Source organism: Lepus europaeus, chromosome 1, assembly GCF_033115175.1.
Source record: "Lepus europaeus isolate LE1 chromosome 1, mLepTim1.pri, whole genome shotgun sequence".
In the NCBI taxonomy this organism is placed as follows: domain Eukaryota; kingdom Metazoa; phylum Chordata; class Mammalia; order Lagomorpha; family Leporidae; genus Lepus; species Lepus europaeus.
The window spans coordinates 183,352,798-183,373,387 of record NC_084827.1 but is presented as its reverse complement, the minus strand read 5'-3'; the positions used below and the strand labels follow the sequence as shown (position 1 = coordinate 183,373,387).

Here is a 20,590-nt window from a genome sequence, read left to right as displayed (position 1 = left end):
GATACCCCACAGTGAATTCCAGAGCCTCCTGCCCTGGGGTCTGCGACCAGCAGGGCCCTCAGAGGCTCAGGGCAGGGGGCGCCTCTCCCTCTTGGGGACAGCTCTGCGGCTGGCAGGGGACTTACCTTAAGATTTCTTCAGTGTTTGACTGTTACTTTGTTTCCTGAAATGGAGAGAGTGTTTAATGAGAAAGACGCCCTTGACCCTGCAACCACCTCTGCCCGGGCTGCTGGGGAGGGTGGGCCTGGCTTGGCTTGCGTCCTTTCTGGCGTGGGGAGCACAGACTCCGCTGTGGAGGTCAGTGCCTCTCTGTGTGCATCCACCCGGCTGAGGTGGTCTTGTGAGGGACGAGGACGGCAACCTGGCTGCGTGACAGGTGTTTGGGAGCTGCCCTTAGGGAGGGGCCTTTCCTGTGGCTGTGGCCAGTCTGTGGCCAGCACGATAGGGCCTGCACACTGCTCCCTCAAAGCCTGCCATGGCCCTAGCACTGTCCTGGGCCTACAGGGAAAGGCCCTGGGTTGAGTGAGTCAGAGTGCTCGGAGGTTTGCCACAGTCACAGATGTGCCCTGGGCCTGTCACAGCACCCTGTGTGCACATGCGTGGCTGGCATGAACCCCAGCACCACCCCGTGCCGTGCTTTACAGGTGGGGTGTGCTCACAGACATGCACACGCACGCACACGCACACACATACATACACATGTTCACGTATGTTCACACGTGCACATGCACACAATGCACACACGCACATGCTCACACATGCTCACACATATGTACACACGCACACGCACACATGTTCACATGCTCATGCATACATACACACACGCTCACACACATGTTCGCACATGCTCATGCACACACATGCACATGCTCACACATGCACATACATGCTCACACACAATGCACACATGTTCACACATGCTCATGTACACACATACATGCACACGCACACACATGCACACACACGCACAACTCACACATGCACACACACGTTCACACATGCTCACATACACACATGCACACACATGTTCACACATGCTCATGCGCACACATGCACGTGCACACACATGCACACGCACACACACATGCACACGCTCACAGTTGCTTGGCGGAGCAGAGCTGCACAGGGCACCCTTCGGGGCAGGCACGGGTCGGCCTGCAGGCCTGCAGCATCCCCTGGCATTCTGTCCCCAGGGCCACCCTTGCCGCGTTACCCCGCGAGCTGCATGCAGGACGCAGGCTGGGCCTCCCCCGGGACAGCACCTGTGTGGGGTGTTCTTGAGGCTGGTGCTCTCACAGCTCTCTCTGAAGCAGACGTCGTGGTGCACTCTGTAGATTCTCTTATACCTGTTGTCACAAGGAAGCGCGGTGTGGCCGCCGCACCCACCGTGGGGTGCCAGTGCAAGGCCATCCCCCCACCCCCGCAGGACACGTCGCGTGACAGTGAGGATGACGTGTGACTTTGCCTGAGGCAGGCCGCAGAGCCCAGGGCCTTGGGCACGAAGGGCCTCACTCTCTGAGTGGTGTGCGTGTTCTCCCGAGAAGTCTAGAAGCCTTGGGGCCACCGGCGTCTGTGGACAGAGACGCAGGAGCCCTGACTCCAGCCCTGCCCCTTGCGTGCAGTGAGAGGCTGCACCGGGCAAGCTGCTACAGCCGTGAGCCTGGCTTCGTGTGAAGGGAGAATGGCTCACCGGCAGCCACCGTGAGGGCTTGCAGACGGTGAGGAATGTGCAGGTTTGGCTGCATTAGAGCTGTTGGAGATCCCAGCAGTTCCTCATGCCAAGACTGATGGAATCTTTAGGATTCAGAACGTCTGGTGAGGGTTCTCCTGGCCCTAAGGGAGCAACTGGAGTTGGGGTTCACCTCCCACGGACACCCAGAGAACCAGGCCGCAGCACAGGAAGGGCCTTTTCAGATGGTTGAAAGCAGGTGGTGCAGCACAGAAGCCGGCCTGAGGAGCTCACGCGACCGGAGCCTCCCCAGAGCCGCTCTGGACTGCAGTGGCCACGCGGGGCCGAGCAGACAGCGGCGTGGGGAGGCAGGGGAAGAGAATGGAGCGGAGGGAGCTTGAGACTGCTGAGGGTCTCCTCGAGCCCGCGGGCACGGATGCACGTGAAGCTGCGTGTGACGCTCGGGGAGAACCGAGGCCCAGCAGGGAGGGGCCACCGAGCCGCCGAGCCGTGCCCAGTGCCGGAGCCTTGCCATAGACACTCCGGAAGACTGTGCTGTAGAGGGGCCGGAATCAACCCAGGAATCGGCTGCTCAAAGCATGGTGCAGAGTGTTAGACCAGACTCAGGAAAAACATGCTCGAACACCCAAAGAATCCAGTACTCAGTACCGTCAGATTCTAAGGTGCAGCACCCAGTACAGTGCTGTGAGACGTCTAAAGAACCATGGAGAACAGAAGAAAGCACGGCCCACAGCCTGGAGACAGAGGCTCGACCGGAAGGCCCAGCAGTGAGTGGTGACGACATTCCTGTCCCACGTGGTCAGTGGGCTCAGGAAGATAAGTGGTGCAGGGAGAAACGGGGGAGCCAGCGAAGAACCTGGGGCCCAGGCTCTGGAGTGGGAAGTGCACTGGGCAGTGCTGAGGGCAGACTGGACGCTTGGACGCTGCCAAAGAAGGGATGACTGACCTCGAGCACTGAGCAGTAGAACCGGCCCAGAAACAAGAGCGAGCAGACGCACAGAGTGAAGAGAGCTGCAGTGACCTGTGGGCAGTGTTAGCCTGCACACGTGTGACTGCGGGCAGTGTTAGTCTGCACGCGTGTGACTGCAGGCAGTGTTAGCCTGCACGCGTGTGCGGGCAGTGTTAGCCTACACGTGTGTGACTGCGGGCAGTGTTAGTCTACACGTGTGTGACTGCGGGCAGTGTTAGCCTACACGTGTGTGACTGCGGGCAGTGTTAGCCTACACGTGTGTGACTGCGGGCAGTGTTAGTCTACACGTGTGTGACTGCGGGCAGTGTTAGCCTGCACACGTGTGACTGCGGGCAGTGTTAGTCTGCACGCGTGTGACTGCGGGCAGTGTTAGTCTGCACGTGTGTGACTGCGGGCAGTGTTAGCCTACACGTGTGTGACTGCGGGCAGTGTTAGCCTACACGTGTGTGACTGCGGGCAGTGTTAGCCTGCACACGTGTGACTGTGGGCAGTGTTAGTCTGCACGCGTGTGACTGCGGGCAGTGTTAGCCTGCACGCGTGTGCGGGCAGTGTTAGCCTACACGTGTGTGACTGCGGGCAGTGTTAGTCTACACGTGTGTGACTGCGGGCAGTGTTAGCCTACACGTGTGTGACTGCGGGCAGTGTTAGCCTGCACACGTGTGACTGTGGGCAGTGTTAGTCTGCACGCGTGTGACTGCGGGCAGTGTTAGCCTGCACGCGTGTGCGGGCAGTGTTAGCCTACACGTGTGTGACTGCGGGCAGTGTTAGTCTACACGTGTGTGACTGCGGGCAGTGTTAGCCTACACGTGTGTGACTGCGGGCAGTGTTAGTCTACACGTGTGTGACTGCGGGCAGTGTTAGCCTGCACACGTGTGACTGCGGGCAGTGTTAGTCTGCACGTGTGTGACTGACTGTGGGCAGTGTTAGTCTACACGTGTGTGACTGACTGTGGGCAGTGTTAGCCTGCACGTGTGTGACTGTGGGCAGTGTTAGTCTACACGTGTGTGACTGACTGTGGGCAGTGTTAGCCTGCACGTGTGTGACTGTGGGCAGTGTTAGTCTACACGTGTGTGACTGCGGGCAGTGTTAGTCTACACGCGTGTGACTGTGGGCAGTGTTAGCCTGCACGTGTGTGACTGCGGGCAGTGTTAGTCTACACGCGTGTGACTGACTGTGGGCAGTGTTAGTCTACACGCGTGTGACTGACTGTGGGCAGTGTTAGTCTGACACGTGTGACTGTGGGCAGTGTTAGTCTACACGTGTGTGACTGCGGGCAGTGTTAGTCTACACGCGTGTGACTGTGGGCAGTGTTAGCCTGCACACGTGTGACTGCGGGCAGTGTTAGTCTACACGCGTGTGACTGTGGGCAGTGTTAGTCTGCACGTGTGTGACTGTGGGCAGTGTTAGTCTACACGTGTGTGACTGTGGGCAGTGTTAGTCTGCACGTGTGTGACTGACTGTGGGCAGTGTTAGTCTGCACGTGTGTGACTGACTGTGGGCAGTGTTAGTCTGCACGTGTGTGACTGACTGTGGGCAGTGTTAGTCTACACGTGTGTGACTGACTGTGGGCAGTGTTAGCCTGCACGTGTGTGACTGTGGGCAGTGTTAGTCTACACGTGTGTGACTGCGGGCAGTGTTAGTCTACACGCGTGTGACTGTGGGCAGTGTTAGCCTACACGCGTGTGACTGACTGTGGGCAGTGTTAGCCTGCACGCGTGTGACTGCGGGCAGTGTTAGCCTGCACGCGTGTGACTGCGGGCAGTGTTAGTCTGAAACGTGTGACTGTGGCAGTGTTAGTATGACTCGTGTGACTGGCAGTGTTAGTCTGACACGTGTGTGACTGCAGGCAGTGTTAGTCTGACACGTGTGACTGTGGCAGTGTTAGTCTTCACACGTGTGACTGTGGGCAGTGTTAGTCTGACACGTGTGACTGGGCAGTGTTAGTCTTCACACGTGTGACTGTGGGCAGTGTTAGTCTGACACGTGTGACTGGGCAGTGTTAGTCTTCACACGTGTGACTGTGGGCAGTGTTAGTCTTCACGTGTGTGACTGCGGGCAGTGTTAGCCTGACATGTGTGACTGGGCAGTGTTAGTCTGACACGTGTGACTGTGGCAGTGTTAGTCTTCACACGTGTGACTGGGCAGTGTTAGTCTACATGTGTGTGACTGTGGGCAGTGTTAGTGTTCACATGTGTGACTGTGGCAGTGTTAGTCAGACACGTGTGACTGTGGGCAGTGTTAGTCTGACACGTGTGACTGTGGCAGTGTTAGTCTGCATGTGTGTGACTGTGGCAGTGTTAGTCTGACACGTGTGACTGTGGCAGTGTTAGTATGACTCGTGTGTGACTGTGGGCAGTGTTAGTCTGATGTGTGACTGCGGGCAGTGATTGTCTGATGTGTGTGACTGTGGCAGTGTTAGTCTGACACGTGTGACTGTGGCAGTGTTAATATGACTCGTGTGACTGTGGCAGTGTTAGTCTGATGTGTGACTGCGGGCAGTGTTAGTCTGACTCGTGTGACTGCGGGCAGTGTTAGTCTGACACGTGTGACTGTGGCAGTGTTAGTATGACTCGTGTGACTGTGGGCAGTGTTAGTCTGACACGTGTGACTGCGGGCAGTGTTAGTCTGACACGTGTGACTGCGGGCAGTGTTAGTCTGACACGTGTGACTGGGCAGTGTTAGTATGACTCGTGTGACTGCGGGCAGTGTTAGTCTGACACGTGTGACTGCGGGCAGTGTTAGTCTGACACGTGTGACTGCGGGCAGTGTTAGTCTGACACGTGTGACTGTGGCAGTGTTAGTATGACTCGTGTGACTGTGGCAGTGTTAGTATGACTCGTGTGACTGTGGCAGTGTTAGTATGACTCGTGTGACTGTGGGCAGTGTTAGTCTGACACGTGTGACTGCGGGCAGTGTTAGTCTGACACGTGTGACTGCGGGCAGTGTTAGTCTGACACGTGTGACTGTGGCAGTGTTAGTATGACTCGTGTGACTGCGGGCAGTGTTAGTCTGACACGTGTGACTGTGGCAGTGTTAGTCTGACACGTGTGACTGTGGCAGTGTTAGTCTGACACGTGTGACTGTGGGCAGTGTTAGTCTGACACGTGTGACTGCGGGCAGTGTTAGTCTGACTCGTGTGACTGCGGGCAGTGTTAGTCTGACACGTGTGACTGCGGGCAGTGTTAGTCTGACACGTGTGACTGTGGCAGTGTTAGTATGACTCGTGTGACTGTGGGCAGTGTTAGTCTGACACGTGTGACTGCGGGCAGTGTTAGTATGACTCGTGTGACTGTGGCAGTGTTAGTCTGACACGTGTGACTGTGGCAGTGTTAGTCTGACACGTGTGACTGTGGCAGTGTTAGTATGACTCGTGTGACTGCGGGCAGTGTTAGTCTGACACGTGTGACTGTGGCAGTGTTAGTATGACTCGTGTGACTGCGGGCAGTGTTAGTCTGACACGTGTGACTGTGGGCAGTGTTAGTATGACTCGTGTGACTGTGGCAGTGTTAATATGACTCGTGTGACTGCGGGCAGTGTTAGTCTGACACGTGTGACTGTGGCAGTGTTAGTATGACTCGTGTGACTGTGGCAGTGTTAGTATGACTCGTGTGACTGTGGGCAGTGTTAGTCTGACACGTGTGACTGTGGCAGTGTTAGTATGACTCGTGTGACTGTGGGCAGTGTTAGTATGACTCGTGTGACTGTGGGCAGTGTTAGTCTGACACGTGTGACTGTGGGCAGTGTTAGTCTGACACGTGTGACTGTGGGCAGTGTTAGTCTGACACGTGTGACTGTGGCAGTGTTAGTATGACTCGTGTGACTGTGGCAGTGTTAGTATGACACGTGTGACTGTGGCAGTGTTAGTATGACTCGTGTGACTGTGGGCAGTGTTAGTCTGACACGTGTGACTGTGGGCAGTGTTAGTCTGACACGTGTGACTGTGGGCAGTGTTAGTCTGACACGTGTGACTGTGGGCAGTGTTAATATGACTCGTGTGACTGCGGGCAGTGTTAGTATGACTCGTGTGACTGTGGCAGTGTTAGTATGACTCGTGTGACTGTGGGCAGTGTTAGTCTGACACGTGTGACTGTGGCAGTGTTAGTATGACACGTGTGACTGTGGGCAGTGTTAGTCTGACACGTGTGACTGTGGCAGTGTTAGTATGACTCGTGTGACTGTGGGCAGTGTTAGTCTGACACGTGTGACTGCGGGCAGTGTTAGTATGACACGTGTGACTGTGGGCAGTGTTAGTCTGACACGTGTGACTGTGGCAGTGTTAGTCTGACTCGTGTGACTGTGGCAGTGTTAGTCTGACACGTGTGACTGTGGCAGTGTTAGTCTGACACGTGTGACTGTGGCAGTGTTAGTATGACTCGTGTGACTGTGGCAGTGTTAGTCTGACACGTGTGACTGTGGCAGTGTTAGTCTGACACGTGTGACTGTGGCAGTGTTAGTCTGACACGTGTGACTGCGGGCAGTGTTAGTATGACACGTGTGACTGCGGGCAGTGTTAGTCTGACACGTGTGACTGCGGGCAGTGTTAGTCTGACACGTGTGACTGTGGCAGTGTTAGTATGACTCGTGTGACTGTGGCAGTGTTAGTATGACTCGTGTGACTGTGGCAGTGTTAGTCTGACACGTGTGACTGTGGGCAGTGTTAGTATGACTCGTGTGACTGTGGGCAGTGTTAGTCTGACTCGTGTGACTGTGGCAGTGTTAGTCTGACACGTGTGACTGTGGCAGTGTTAGTCTGACACGTGTGACTGTGGCAGTGTTAGTCTGACACGTGTGACTGCGGGCAGTGTTAGTCTGACACGTGTGACTGCGGGCAGTGTTAGTATGACACGTGTGACTGTGGCAGTGTTAGTCTGACACGTGTGACTGTGGCAGTGTTAGTATGACTCGTGTGACTGTGGCAGTGTTAGTCTGACACGTGTGACTGTGGCAGTGTTAGTCTGACACGTGTGACTGTGGGCAGTGTTAGTATGACACGTGTGACTGTGGCAGTGTTAGTCTGACACGTGTGACTGTGGGCAGTGTTAGTATGACACGTGTGACTGTGGCAGTGTTAGTATGACTCGTGTGACTGCGGGCAGTGTTAGTCTGACACGTGTGACTGCGGGCAGTGTTAGTCTGACACGTGTGACTGCGGGCAGTGTTAGTATGACACGTGTGACTGTGGCAGTGTTAGTATGACACGTGTGACTGTGGGCAGTGTTAGTATGACACGTGTGACTGTGGCAGTGTTAGTCTGACACGTGTGACTGTGGCAGTGTTAGTCTGACACGTGTGACTGTGGCAGTGTTAGTCTGACACGTGTGACTGTGGCAGTGTTAGTCTGACACGTGTGACTGTGGCAGTGTTAGTCTGACACGTGTGACTGTGGCAGTGTTAGTCTGACACGTGTGACTGTGGCAGTGTTAGTCTGACACGTGTGACTGTGGCAGTGTTAGTCTGACACGTGTGACTGCGGGCAGTGTTAGTCTGACACATGTGACTGCGGGCAGTGTTAGTCTGACACGTGTGACTGTGGCAGTGTTAGTCTGACACGTGTGACTGTGGCAGTGTTAGTCTGACACGTGTGACTGCGGGCAGTGTTAGTCTGACACGTGTGACTGCGGGCAGTGTTAGTCTGACACGTGTGACTGTGGGCAGTGTTAGTATGACTCGTGTGACTGCGGGCAGTGTTAGTCTGACACGTGTGACTGTGGCAGTGTTAGTCTGACACGTGTGACTGTGGCAGTGTTAGTCTGACACGTGTGACTGTGGCAGTGTTAGTATGACTCGTGTGACTGTGGGCAGTGTTAGTCTGACACGTGTGACTGTGGCAGTGTTAGTCTGACACGTGTGACTGTGGCAGTGTTAGTCTGACACGTGTGACTGTGGCAGTGTTAGTCTGACTCGTGTGACTGCGGGCAGTGTTAGTCTGACACGTGTGACTGTGGCAGTGTTAGTATGACTCGTGTGACTGTGGCAGTGTTAGTCTGACACGTGTGACTGCGGGCAGTGTTAGTCTGACTCGTGTGACTGGGCAGTGTTAGTCTGACACGTGTGACTGTGGCAGTGTTAGTCTGACACGTGTGACTGTGGCAGTGTTAGTCTGACTCGTGTGACTGGGCAGTGTTAGTCTGACACGTGTGACTGTGGGCAGTGTTAGTCTGACACGTGTGACTGTGGCAGTGTTAGTATGACTCGTGTGACTGTGGCAGTGTTAGTATGACTCGTGTGACTGTGGGCAGTGTTAGTATGACTCGTGTGACTGCGGGCAGTGTTAGTATGACTCGTGTGACTGTGGCAGTGTTAGTATGACTCGTGTGACTGTGGCAGTGTTAGTATGACTCGTGTGACTGTGGGCAGTGTTAGTCTGACACGTGTGACTGCGGGCAGTGTTAGTCTGACACGTGTGACTGGCAGTGTTAGTATGACTCGTGTGACTGTGGGCAGTGTTAGTATGACACGTGTGACTGTGGCAGTGTTAGTCTGACTCGTGTGACTGTGGGCAGTGTTAGTCTGACACGTGTGACTGTGGCAGTGTTAGTATGACTCGTGTGACTGGGCAGTGTTAGTCTGACACGTGTGACTGTGGGCAGTGTTAGTCTGACACGTGTGACTGTGGCAGTGTTAGTATGACTCGTGTGACTGGCAGTGTTAGTCTGATGTGTGACTGCGGGCAGTGATAGTCTGATGTGTGTGACTGCGGGCAGTGTTAGTCTGACATGTGTGACTGTGGCAGTGTTAGTCTGACACGTGTGACTGCGGGCAGTGTTAGTCTGACACGTGTGACTGTGGCAGTGTTAGTCTGACACGTGTGACTGTGGCAGTGTTAGTCTGACTCGTGTGACTGCGGGCAGTGTTAGTCTGACACGTGTGACTGTGGCAGTGTTAGTCTGACTCGTGTGACTGTGGCAGTGTTAGTATGACACGTGTGACTGTGGCAGTGTTAGTATGACTCGTGTGACTGTGGGCAGTGTTAGTCTGACACGTGTGACTGTGGGCAGTGTTAGTCTGACACGTGTGACTGTGGGCAGTGTTAGTCTGACACGTGTGACTGTGGCAGTGTTAGTATGACTCGTGTGACTGTGGCAGTGTTAGTATGACTCGTGTGACTGGGCAGTGTTAGTCTGACACGCATGACTGGAGCTCCAGAGTGGAAACACAGGGACAGGACACAGGTGAGGGTGAAGCCGTCCTGGCCCAGGTTTCCAAGTTTGAGGGAACCCAGAAACAAGAGGCAGTGAATCCAGAGAAGGGCCGCGTGCAGCCACCAGAGCCACAGTGGCATGGCAGCCACGCCATGCCACGCCCGGGGCACACAGGTGTGGCTCCAGAGCTGACCATCAGGGAGTGCTGAGGGCACCGGGGGAGCTGGTGCCCGCGCCACGTGCAGCTTCTGCCGATGCATCCTGGGAGGCAGCCCCGGCTACCCACATGGCAGACGTGGGTGGAGTTCTGGGCTCCCAGTTTGGGCCTGGCCCAGCCTGGCTGTCGTGGGCATTTGGGGAGGGGGCCTGTGGGTGGACGGTGCCTCTCACGCCCTCCCTCTGCCTCTCAAGTAGGTGAAAATAAGCAGACAAGTTTAGGAGCTGGCATTGTGGCCCCGTGGTTTGAGCCGCTGCTTGCAAGCCCTGGATCTCACACTGGAGCACGGGTTCAAGTCCTCGCTGCTCTGCTTCCTCTCCAGTCTCCTGCTACTGCTCCTGGGAAGGCGATGGAAAATGGTGCAACCACTGGGCCCCTGCGCCCATGTGGGAGACCCGGATGGAGATCCTGGCCCTGGCTGTTGTAGCCGTTTAGAGGGCGAACCGGCAGATGGAAGACGTTTTTCTGTCTCTCTTTTTTTCTCTGCCTTTTGAATGAATCAATGAGTGAATAAAATCAAATATAAAGTTTATGAAAGCATTTAAAATTAAGACCTTTTCAGATAGGCAAAAGCAGAGAGAATTCGTCACCCACAGACCTGAGCTAAAAGGAATGTTACAAAGGGGCCGGCACCTGCAGCACCGGAAAATCCCATGTGGGCGTTGGTTCGAGCCCCGGCTGCTCCACTTCCGATGCAGCTCTCTGCTGTGGCCCGGGAAAGCAGTAGAAGATGGCCCAAGTGCTTGGGCCCCTGCCCCGCGTGGGAGTCCTGGAGGACACTCCTGGCTCCTGGCTTTCTGAAGAAGCTCCAGCCATTGTGGCCCTCTGGGGAGTGAACCAGGAGCTGGAAGACCCCTCTCTCTCCCTCTCCCTCTCTCTCTCACTACCTCTGCCTCTCTGTAACTCTGCCTTTCAAATGAATAAATAAATCTTTTTAAAAAGTTACAGTAAGTTCTTTAGGCCCAGAGGAGTGATGCCACAGCAGACAGGATCTTCCTTCCACAGCGAATGAAGAGGGGTGGAAATGGTAAACGTACAAATATCAAAGGTCTTGTGCTTTCAAACTGAAAAATCATTTTCTGCTAAGTGCAAAATGAGCACCCTGTGCAGCCCACGGCCTACGTGTAAGAACTCCTGCAGACAGCGTGGCTAAGGGGGGAGGGGGTGGAGGCCACGGGAGGGCGACGGGGTGCCCGTCCTGAGCAGCCACTGGAACCGTAAACCGCTTCAAAGAGCTCATGGAAAAATGGAGCGAAAATGGATTTCTTTTGGGTGCAAACATTTTGAAATGCATGCATAATTTCTTTCTTTGTAATAGGTATTTTCCATGCATTTTTTAAAGACCTCTCATAATTCGTAGACAAATGGTGAAGGTAAAATGGAATCCTAAAGCATGATCCACAGTTGGGAAAAGTGGAAAAGGACAGAAAACAAACAGCAGCGTGGCAGCGGGGACCCGGCCACCTCAGTCACGTGGCACCCACACACTCTGCGTCTGTACCAGAGACGCGGCCAGGCCCAGCCATTCGCTCACAAACACCAGGGGGAGTGAAGCGCTCTCCTCGTCGGGGCCCTGGGAGGGGCGTCCAGCACCGGGACCTGGTAGTCAGCACCGCTGGACACCGTGGACGCTAACGTGGCCGTCAGTGCGGAGGAGGCCTGGCTTCCTAGCCCTGTGTCCCTGGGGCGTCTGGAGGGTCCCGCGTGCCTGCTCAGGACCCTTCAGCAGCTCCCATTTCACCTGGGGCCCCCGTCCCCCACGCCGCCCCCCTCCTCCCCGCCTTGCTCACAGCTCCAGCCCTGCGGGCCCCAGGCTGATCCAGGGTTTTGGCAGTGGATACGGACGGTCTGGAACGTTCTTCCCTCAGGTGTCCCCTCCTCCATGTACATGGGCGCAGTGTCCCTGTCGCCCTGACACTTACCCTGGCCCTGTCTGGTGCCCGCTCCTCCCCACATCCGCTCTCCGCCGCACCTGGCCTGCTTTCCCTGGACTCGGCTGAGACCGTGACCCAGGTCACACAGGATGTCAGAAACGTGCCGAGGGACGCGCTAGCCCACTTCACGCGTGGGGACGCTGAGGCATGAGTGACGAGCCCAGGGCCACATGGTGAAGATGGCAGAACCAGACTGGACTGGAGTTCTGGGATCTGTCCCTGAGACCCTGGCCTCAGTGGGCTGGGGCAGAGGTGCTGGAGGGGGTGGGAGAGGAAGGCTGGGAGGCCTGGGCCCTCCCAGCGACTGCTCCTGAGCTGAGCCACCGGGATTGGGGGTGGGGGGGAGTGGGGACCGGGTCATTAGAGCAAGGCCGTTTTGTGCGTGCCCCGCCCCCGCCCCCGCCCTCCCTTGGGTCAGGTGGGCATGAGGCTCCAGGCGGGGACGACTTACACGTGGTGGCAGACACCCCCCTCCCAGACCGGAACCGACTTGGTCTCGGAGAAGAGCCGGGTGCAGGGGCGAGGCACCTTCCTACAGGCTGTGCACAGAGGAGAAGGCGGCTCAGGGCCAGGCTCCTGCCCTTTGCGAGAGCCCCCAGCCCTGCAGCCTGCCATGCCTAGGGCGTCCACACAGGCCACCTTCTGGGCAAGTCCCTGTCTCCAGGGTGCTAAGCCTCCTTGTGGCCTGAGGATCGGGAGCTTCGCCATGCCCCTGAGCTCAGCCCAGAGCGGGGAGTTCTTCCTCCCTGGCCGGCCCTGCACTGTGCCTGCTTCTCCGACACGGCCGGCACACTTTCTTCCTGAGCACACCCACGTTTAAGATCCACGGCCTGGCCCCTCACGACCCAGTGGTCCTGGGGCAAGTCGTAGCTCTGGGGACAGGTGCCTGAGGCCAGGCCTCGGCTCAGTGGCCCCTGGTCCACAGTCGCAGCTATGGGGACAGCCGTGGGGACAGGCGTCTGAGGCCGGGCCTCGGCAGGGCCCCTGGTCAGCAGTCAGCCCTGGGTCAGGAGCCTGAGGCCGGGCCTCGGCTCAGTGGCCCCTGGTCCACAGTCGCAGCTGTGGGGACAGCCGTGGGGACAGGCGTCTGAGGCCGGGCCTCAGCAGGGCCCCTGGTCAGCAGTCAGCCCTGGGTCAGGCGTCTGAGGCCGGGCCTCGGCTCAGTGGCCCCTGGTCCACAGTCGCAGCTATGGGGACAGTCGTGGGGACAGGTGCCTGAGGCCGGGCCTCGGCTCAGTGGCCCCTGGTCCACAGTCGCAGCTGTGGGGACAGCCGTGGGGACAGGCGTCTGAGGCCGGGCCTCAGCAGGGCCCCTGGTCAGCAGTCAGCCCTGGGTCAGGCGTCTGAGGCCGGGCCTCGGCTCAGTGGCCCCTGGTCCACAGTCGCAGCTGTGGGGACAGCCGTGGGGACAGGTGCCTGAGGCCGGGCCTCGGCTCAGTGGCCCCTGGTCCACAGTCGCAGCTATGGGGACAGTCGTGGGGACAGGTGCCTGAGGCCGGGCCTCGGCTCAGTGGCCCCTGGTCCACAGTCGCAGCTGTGGGGACAGCCGTGGGGACAGGCGTCTGAGGCCGGGCCTCAGCAGGGCCCCTGGTCAGCAGTCAGCTCTGGGACAGGAGCCTGAGGCCGGGCCTTGGCTTGGCGGCCTGCCCCCACCTACCGAGCTCACAGCGCCTGCCTTTGAACCCTGGTCCGCAGTCGCAGCCGTGGGCCTCAGCACCTGGCACGCAGGTCCCTCCGTTGTGACAAGGGTTTTCTGAGCAATTCTTGGGGGCATCTGGAAATGGAGGCCTGGGACGTTAGTGGCGGGGAGCCCAGAGGAAGGCCTGCAACTTGTCTCTGTGACCTGAGCAGAGTGCAGCTGGCTGCCGTGGCTGCCGTGGCCCCTCTCAGGTGCTCACAGGGCTCAGGAGACAAGGCCTCAGCATGCCAGTGTCACTTCCAGGGAGTGGGAGGGGAGACCCCCGAGCCCGTGGCCCCGGCCCACCTGGCCTTGCCCAGCGTTTTCCTTCTTTGCTCCTACACAAGCCTGCTTCTGCTTGGAACCAGGCACTGGCTGGGTTTCCCATCTGCTCACAGGGATGCTCCCACCCGGCTCCTCCTGCAACCCCCACACTGGCAGAGGGGAGCAGGCTCACCCCTACAACAGAGGGAGAGACACCCCACACCCCTACAACCGAGAGCAGGCACCTCCACACTCCTGCAACAGAGACAGCAGATTCACCTCCTGTACCCCTACAACAGAGAGACACCCCACACCCCTACAACAGAGGAAGCAGGCTCACCCCCACACCCCTACAACAGAGGGAGCAGGCTCACCTCCCGTACCCCTGCAACAGAGAGCAGACACCCCACACCCCAACAACAGAGAGCAGGCACCACACACCCCCAGGACAGGGAGTGGGCACCCCACACCCCAACAACAGAGAGAGCAGGCTCACCTCCAATACCCCTGCAACAGAGAGAGCAGGCACTCCCACAGCCCTACAACAGAGAGCAGGCACCCCACACCCCTACAACAGAGAGAGCAGGCTCACCTCCCGTACCCCTACAACAGAGAGACACCCCACACCCCTACAACAGAGGAAGCAGGCTCACCCCCACACCCCTACAACAGAGGGAGCAGGCTCACCTCCCGTACCCCTGCAACAGAGAGCAGACACCCCACACCCCTACAACAGAGGAAGCAGGCTCACCCCCACACCCCTACAACAGAGGGAGCAGGCTCACCTCCCGTACCCCTGCAACAGAGAGCAGACACCCCACACCCCAACAACAGAGAGCAGGCACCACACACCCCCAGGACAGGGAGTGGGCACCCCACACCCCAACAACAGAGAGAGCAGGCTCACCTCCAATACCCCTGCAACAGAGAGAGCAGGCACTCCCACAGCCCTACAACAGAGAGCAGGCTCACCTCCCATACCCCTGCAACAGAGAGAGCAGTCATGCCACACCCCTACAACAGAGGGAGCAGGCTCACCTCCCATACCCCTGCAACAGAGAGAGCAGACACCCCCACAGCCCTACAACAGAGAGCAGGCACCCCACACCCCTACAACAGAGAGAGCAGGCTCACCTCCCATACACCCACAATAGAGGGAGCAGGCTCACCTCCCGTACCCCAGCAACAGAGGGAGCAGACATCCCCCACCCCTACAACAGACAGCAGGCACCCCACACCCCAACAAGAGAGAGCAGGCACCGCACACCCCAGGACAGGGAGTGGGCACCCCACACCCCAACAACAGAGAGAGCAGGCTCACCTCCCATACCCCTGCAACAGAGAGAGCAGACACCCCCACAGCCCTACAACAGAGAGCAGGCACCCCACACCCCTACAACAGAGAGAGCAGGCTCACCTCCCATACACCCACAATAGAGGGAGCAGGCTCACCTCCCGTACCCCAGCAACAGAGGGAGCAGACATCCCCCACCCCTACAACAGACAGCAGGCACCCCACACCCCAACAAGAGAGAGCAGGCACCGCACACCCCAGGACAGGGAGTGGGCACCCCACACCCCAACAACAGAGAGAGCAGGCTCACCTCCCATACCCCTGCAACAGAGAGAGCAGACACCCCCACAGCCCTACAACAGAGAGCAGGCACCCCACACCCCTACAACAGAGAGAGCAGGCTCACCTCCCATACACCCACAATAGAGGGAGCAGGCTCACCTCCCATACCCCTGCAACAGAGAGAGCAGACACCCCCACAGCCCTACAACAGAGAGCAGGCACCCCACACCCCTACAACAGAGAGAGCAGGCTCACCTCCCGTACCCCTACAACAGAGAGACACCCCACACCCCTACAACAGAGGAAGCAGGCTCACCCCCACACCCCTACAACAGAGGGAGCAGGCTCACCTCCCGTACCCCTACAACAGAGAGACACCCCACACCCCTACAACAGAGGAAGCAGGCTCACCTCCCGTACCCCAGCAACAGAGGGAGCAGGCTCACCTCCCGTACCCCTGCAACAGAGAGCAGGCACCCCACACCCCAACAACAGAGAGCAGGCACCACACACCCCCAGGACAGGGAGTGGGCACCCCACACCCCAACAACAGAGGAAGCAGGCTCACCTCCCATACCCCTGCAACAGAGAGAGCAGACACCCCCACAGCCCTACAACAGAGAGCAGGCACCCCACACCCCTACAACAGAGAGAGCAGGCTCACCTCCCGTACACCCACAATAGAGGAAGCAGGCTCACCTCCCGTACCCCAGCAACAGAGGGAGCAGACATCCCCCACCCCTACAACAGACAACAGGCACCCCACACCCCAACAAGAGAGAGCAGGCACCGCACACCCCCAGGACAGGGAGTGGGCACCCCACACCCCAACAGATGGGAGCATTGCCCCTCGCCGCCACACTGGCAGAGAGCCTTGTCTGTCCATGTCATTTCTTTAGCTGTAGTTTTCCTGTGCAACTTGAGAACACTGAAAAACAGGAGCGAGAACTGTGCGTAGCTTACCACGCCCCACGCCCCATGCCACGACCTGGCGCCCACCTGCCCAGGGCCCCTCCTTACCCGTTCTTCATAAGAATTTCCCCAAGGCCCAGCCCTGCAGGTGTGGGGGCCCCATCAGGCCTCACCGCCCCGCCTCTGCCCCTCAGCCCCCCGCACCACCCGCACCGCCCACCACTGTCCCCTGGCTGAATGCGAGCTGTGGGCTCTGGGAAACTTTCTGTGAACGTCTTCATGCAGTGCTGCCTACTGCTCCTGGGGGAGCCCCAGCAGCTGTCGGGCGCACAGCGGGCAGAGGGGGCCTGAGCGCAGGAAGCCCCAGCTTCTCTGATTACCCTGACAGCGCCACGAGTGGAGGTCTGCGGTCGCCCGTGGTGGCTCCACAGGGCAGAGGTCTGCGGTCGCCCGTGGTGACGCATCCTGGATCTCTCAGTCTGGACCCTTTAGTCTTGGCTGCAGGAGTGACCTGCACTTCCTGTGGCTCTGAGTGCTTAGAGGACTCGGGTCCACGTGGTCTTTGCAGGGGCTGCTTGGTGGCCTGGAGAGAGGGGCTGTGTCTCGTTCACCCCACACCTGATGGGCCGAGTCCGTCTGAGTGATGCAGGGACTGACCCCAGCCCAGTGCTGCTGCCCGTCCGTCCATCCCTGCAGGCGCCACACCTGACCCTGGGGCAGCCACCGAGATCCTGCCCCCGGCTGCCCCCTGCTGTCATCCTGCCTTCCCCAGCTGAGGGTCTGCATGGCCCAGGACCCTCACAGCCTGGACGCCCTGACACGCAGGACCCAGGTTTGCATTCTGTCCTTGTCCACACACTCGCAGACAGGGTCGGTCCCTCAGCTCCACTGTTGTCATTAATTTTCCTTTAACATTTTTTAAAAAATTCATATGAGGGGCCAGTGCTGTGGTGCAGCGGGTGAAGCCACCGTCTCCAAGTCCGGCATCCCCTATGGGCGCTGGTTCAAGTCCCAGCTGCTCCACTTCTGATCCAGCTCCTGCTAAGGGCCTGGGAAAGCAGAGGAAGATGACCCAAGTCCTTGGGCCCCTGCACCCATGGGGGAGACCCAGATGGAGTCCCAGGTGCCCGGCTTCAGCCTGCTCCAGCCTTGGCTGTTGCAGCCATTTGGGGAATGAACTAGGATGGAAGATCTCTCTGTCTCTCTATCTCCCCACCAGCACCATCTCTGTAACTCTGCTTTTCAAACAAATAAATCTTTAAAAAATGTTTTATTTGAAAGGGAGAGAGAGGGGGAGGGAGGGAGGGAGAGGGGGAGACAAAAGAATCTCATCTTTCATTAGCTGGTTCACTCCCCAAATGACTGCAGTGGCCAGGGCTGGGCTAGGCTGAAGCCAGGAACTTGGAGCTCCATCCTGGTTTCTCACGTAGGTGGCAGGGACTCAAGTCCAGGCACGTTAGCAGGGAGCTGGATTGGAAGTGGAGGAGCCGGGACTCAACCAGGCCGTGCTGTGTGGCCTGCGGATGTGTCAGGTGGTGCAGCCTGGTGCACGGCGCCCACTCCGGATGTCCGTCTCTCGCCAGCAGCTTGGCTCCTGGTCCCTTGAGACCCGATCCCCAGTTGAATCTGAAAGCTGCTTTTGTACACAGCAGGTTCTGGGCTTGCGCTGTTTCTGTCTTGCTCCTGTCTCGGAGTCACGCAATTCTCCAAGGCTCCTGGCTCCCTCCGTGCAGAAGGTACCTGGAGCCCACAGCTGGGCAGTCATGGTGCTCACTACTACTGGGTGTGAGGCTTCCTAAAACATAAATGATGAGTTTACACCAGCATTTCCAGTTCAAATTAACAGAACGACATTTAGGGCCAGCATGGGTAAGCTGCTGTTTGTGATGCCGGCTGCTCCGCTTCCAATCCAGCTCCCTGCTAATGGCCTGTGAGGCAGTGGAAAGTGGCCCGAGCGCTGGGGCCCCTGCACCCACGTGGGAGACCTGGATGGAGCTCCCGGTTCCTGGCTCCGGCCGGACCTAGATCCGGCTGTGGCATCCATTTGGGGAGTGGACCAGTGGATGGAAGGTGTCTCTGTGTCTGCCTCCCTCCTTCCCTCTCTAGTGCTTTGCCTTTCAAATAAGTACTTCTTCCAAGAATGTTTAAAAACTAAATTAGAAAAAAACAGGATTTTAGATTTCTTTGCTTTATGATTTTATTTCTTTTTGCTGAAGATCTCAGTGCAGCTCCCGAGCGCCAGCACCAGGGCCACTGCCTGCGCTGCCCGCGGAGTGCGGCTCCTGCTGCGTGGCGGGCTCCTGTCCCCCAACCCTTCCCACCAGCGTGGTGTCACCGTGGTCCTGCTTTGTCCCCGTGTGGCTGTGCCATCAGCGGGAGCAGCAGTCGTTTCTTTCTGTTTGTTTTCAATTTGGGGCATTATTGTTTTTAGGAACATTTTCTTGGTTCTACAGTCAAAATTGTAAGTCAAGGTTTATTCAGAGAAGCTTCAGGTCGATCTTCATTGCCATGTCTCTGTCTCCCTCGAATGGTCGACTGTTTTTATTGGTTTTAAATAAAGAACAAGGAAGCTCCGTCCTCATCGTCCTACACGGGAGGCGGCAGATCGGAAACACCGCGCCTCCCTCTCCAAAGCCAGCTTTACCGAGATAAGATTTGTGGGCCCAGATGCACCCGCTTAGAGTGTGCTCACTGCCCTCAGCACGCACAGGTTCCTGCCTCCGTCCCCACAGCCGGCCCCGCCCCTCGGCACTGAGCAGACCGGGCAGGGCCCTGCTGCCCGTGGTCCCTGTGACGGGCGCTCTGAGCGGGTGGCAGGCTTCCTCTCTGGACGAGGCCCGGTCTCCTTCCGTGGACGGCTGTGGGCGGTGTTCACAGCACTGTCACAGGTAAGACCTCGTGGGACACACACTGCCGTCCCCTGGGCCACGTGGGCACTGCCAAGCTGCTATTCCGCCCAGAGCCGCTGCGCCACGCCCTTCCCAGCAGCAGGGAGCCGGTCGCTGTCCATACGCCCTCCCTGCCCTCCCCAGGGGCCTGCTGCTCTCTGGCCTCCTGATGGGCTCTCCCGGGGGCGTGTGGCCGCCTCTGACCGCGGCTCGGTCTGCGCCCACTGCTGGGTGGGTCCTCCCGGAGAAAGCCCTATTCGAGGTCGGGTCACCGCCTTTTCGTTATTCTGCTGTCGTGTGCAGGTCACCTGGAGGCTGGCAGGGCCCTCCACCCTGCAGGTCCCTCTTCACTGCCCTGACGGTGTCTGCACAGAGCCTTGGGTTTTGATGAAGTCCAAGTCGGCCGCTTCTCACGTGCTGCTCCTATTTTTGGTGTCGAATCGCGTGATTCCATGCCAAATCCGAGGCTCTGAGGGTCACTTCCACATTTTCTTCCAAGAGCTTTGATTCTGCCTCCTGCGTGGTCCTAGAACCACGTGACGAGACGCTTCTCCCCCCGACTGGTCTTTGGCAGCCTTGTTGAGATCAGTAGGTTTCTGGCCCTGAGCTCTGTTCCATTGACTCGGTCAGCATTGCTGGGTAGTGGTTTTGCCACGGGGGAGCGTGGGTCCTGCTACCGTGTCCTCTCTGTGTGCACAGCACCCCATAGAACAGGGCAGCACACAGTGTGTTTGGAATCCACGGGCTTGTTCCACAAAGGTCAAATAAATATCTTATTGCTCCAGGAATAAGTAATCAGGAATGTGGGTTTTGAGAGAGACCATTTACAATAGTATCAAGCTAAGTTCCCAAGAATAAGTCTGCATTCCATGTAAAACCACCAGAAAACATGGAATAAGGGCTATTCCTGCAAAACCAAGCCTTGGGGACACCTTGGGCTAGCCGCATCTCATGACCCCTGCCACAGCGAGTGTAAACTGGTGTCACCATTAGATGATGGCTCCACGCCCGTCTCTTGTCACCTGGGGCCAGCATGTCCACCCTCACACCCGCACCAGCAGCCCCATGCTGCAAACCAGCCCTCTGCTGCCGTGAGCCAGGGAGCCCTGAATTCGCCCTGTGGTCGCTGCCCTCATAGTGCGCGTGAGCAGCTGCCTCCACGCCAGCCCGGGGCCACCTGGCACCCGGGCACCGAGTGAGAACACACGTCAGACTGCGCAAGGCAAGCAGCTTGCCCTGCAAAGACAGCCCACCTGTTGTCGAGGTGCACACGTGCGCGACAGAGCACGCCTCCCACCATCCACTCTAGGGCAGAGGAG

The 20,590-nt window shown here is 58.0% G+C and overlaps 1 protein-coding gene across 1 annotated transcript in view; it reads right to left on the bottom strand.

The window, feature by feature from the left end:
* The window catches only part of SNED1 (sushi, nidogen and EGF like domains 1), a 74,837-nt gene that overhangs the window by 5,836 nt on the left and 48,411 nt on the right, over positions 1-20,590 (bottom strand). Inside the window, exons 28-31 of the mRNA XM_062194158.1 lie at positions 13,611-13,727; positions 12,405-12,492; positions 1,263-1,346; positions 126-163 (exon numbers count right to left, since the gene is read on the bottom strand). Coding sequence (XP_062050142.1) covers positions 127-163; positions 1,263-1,346; positions 12,405-12,492; positions 13,611-13,727 — 326 coding nt within the window. The 3' untranslated portion in view covers position 126. The remainder of the gene's footprint in view (positions 1-125; positions 164-1,262; positions 1,347-12,404; positions 12,493-13,610; positions 13,728-20,590) is intronic.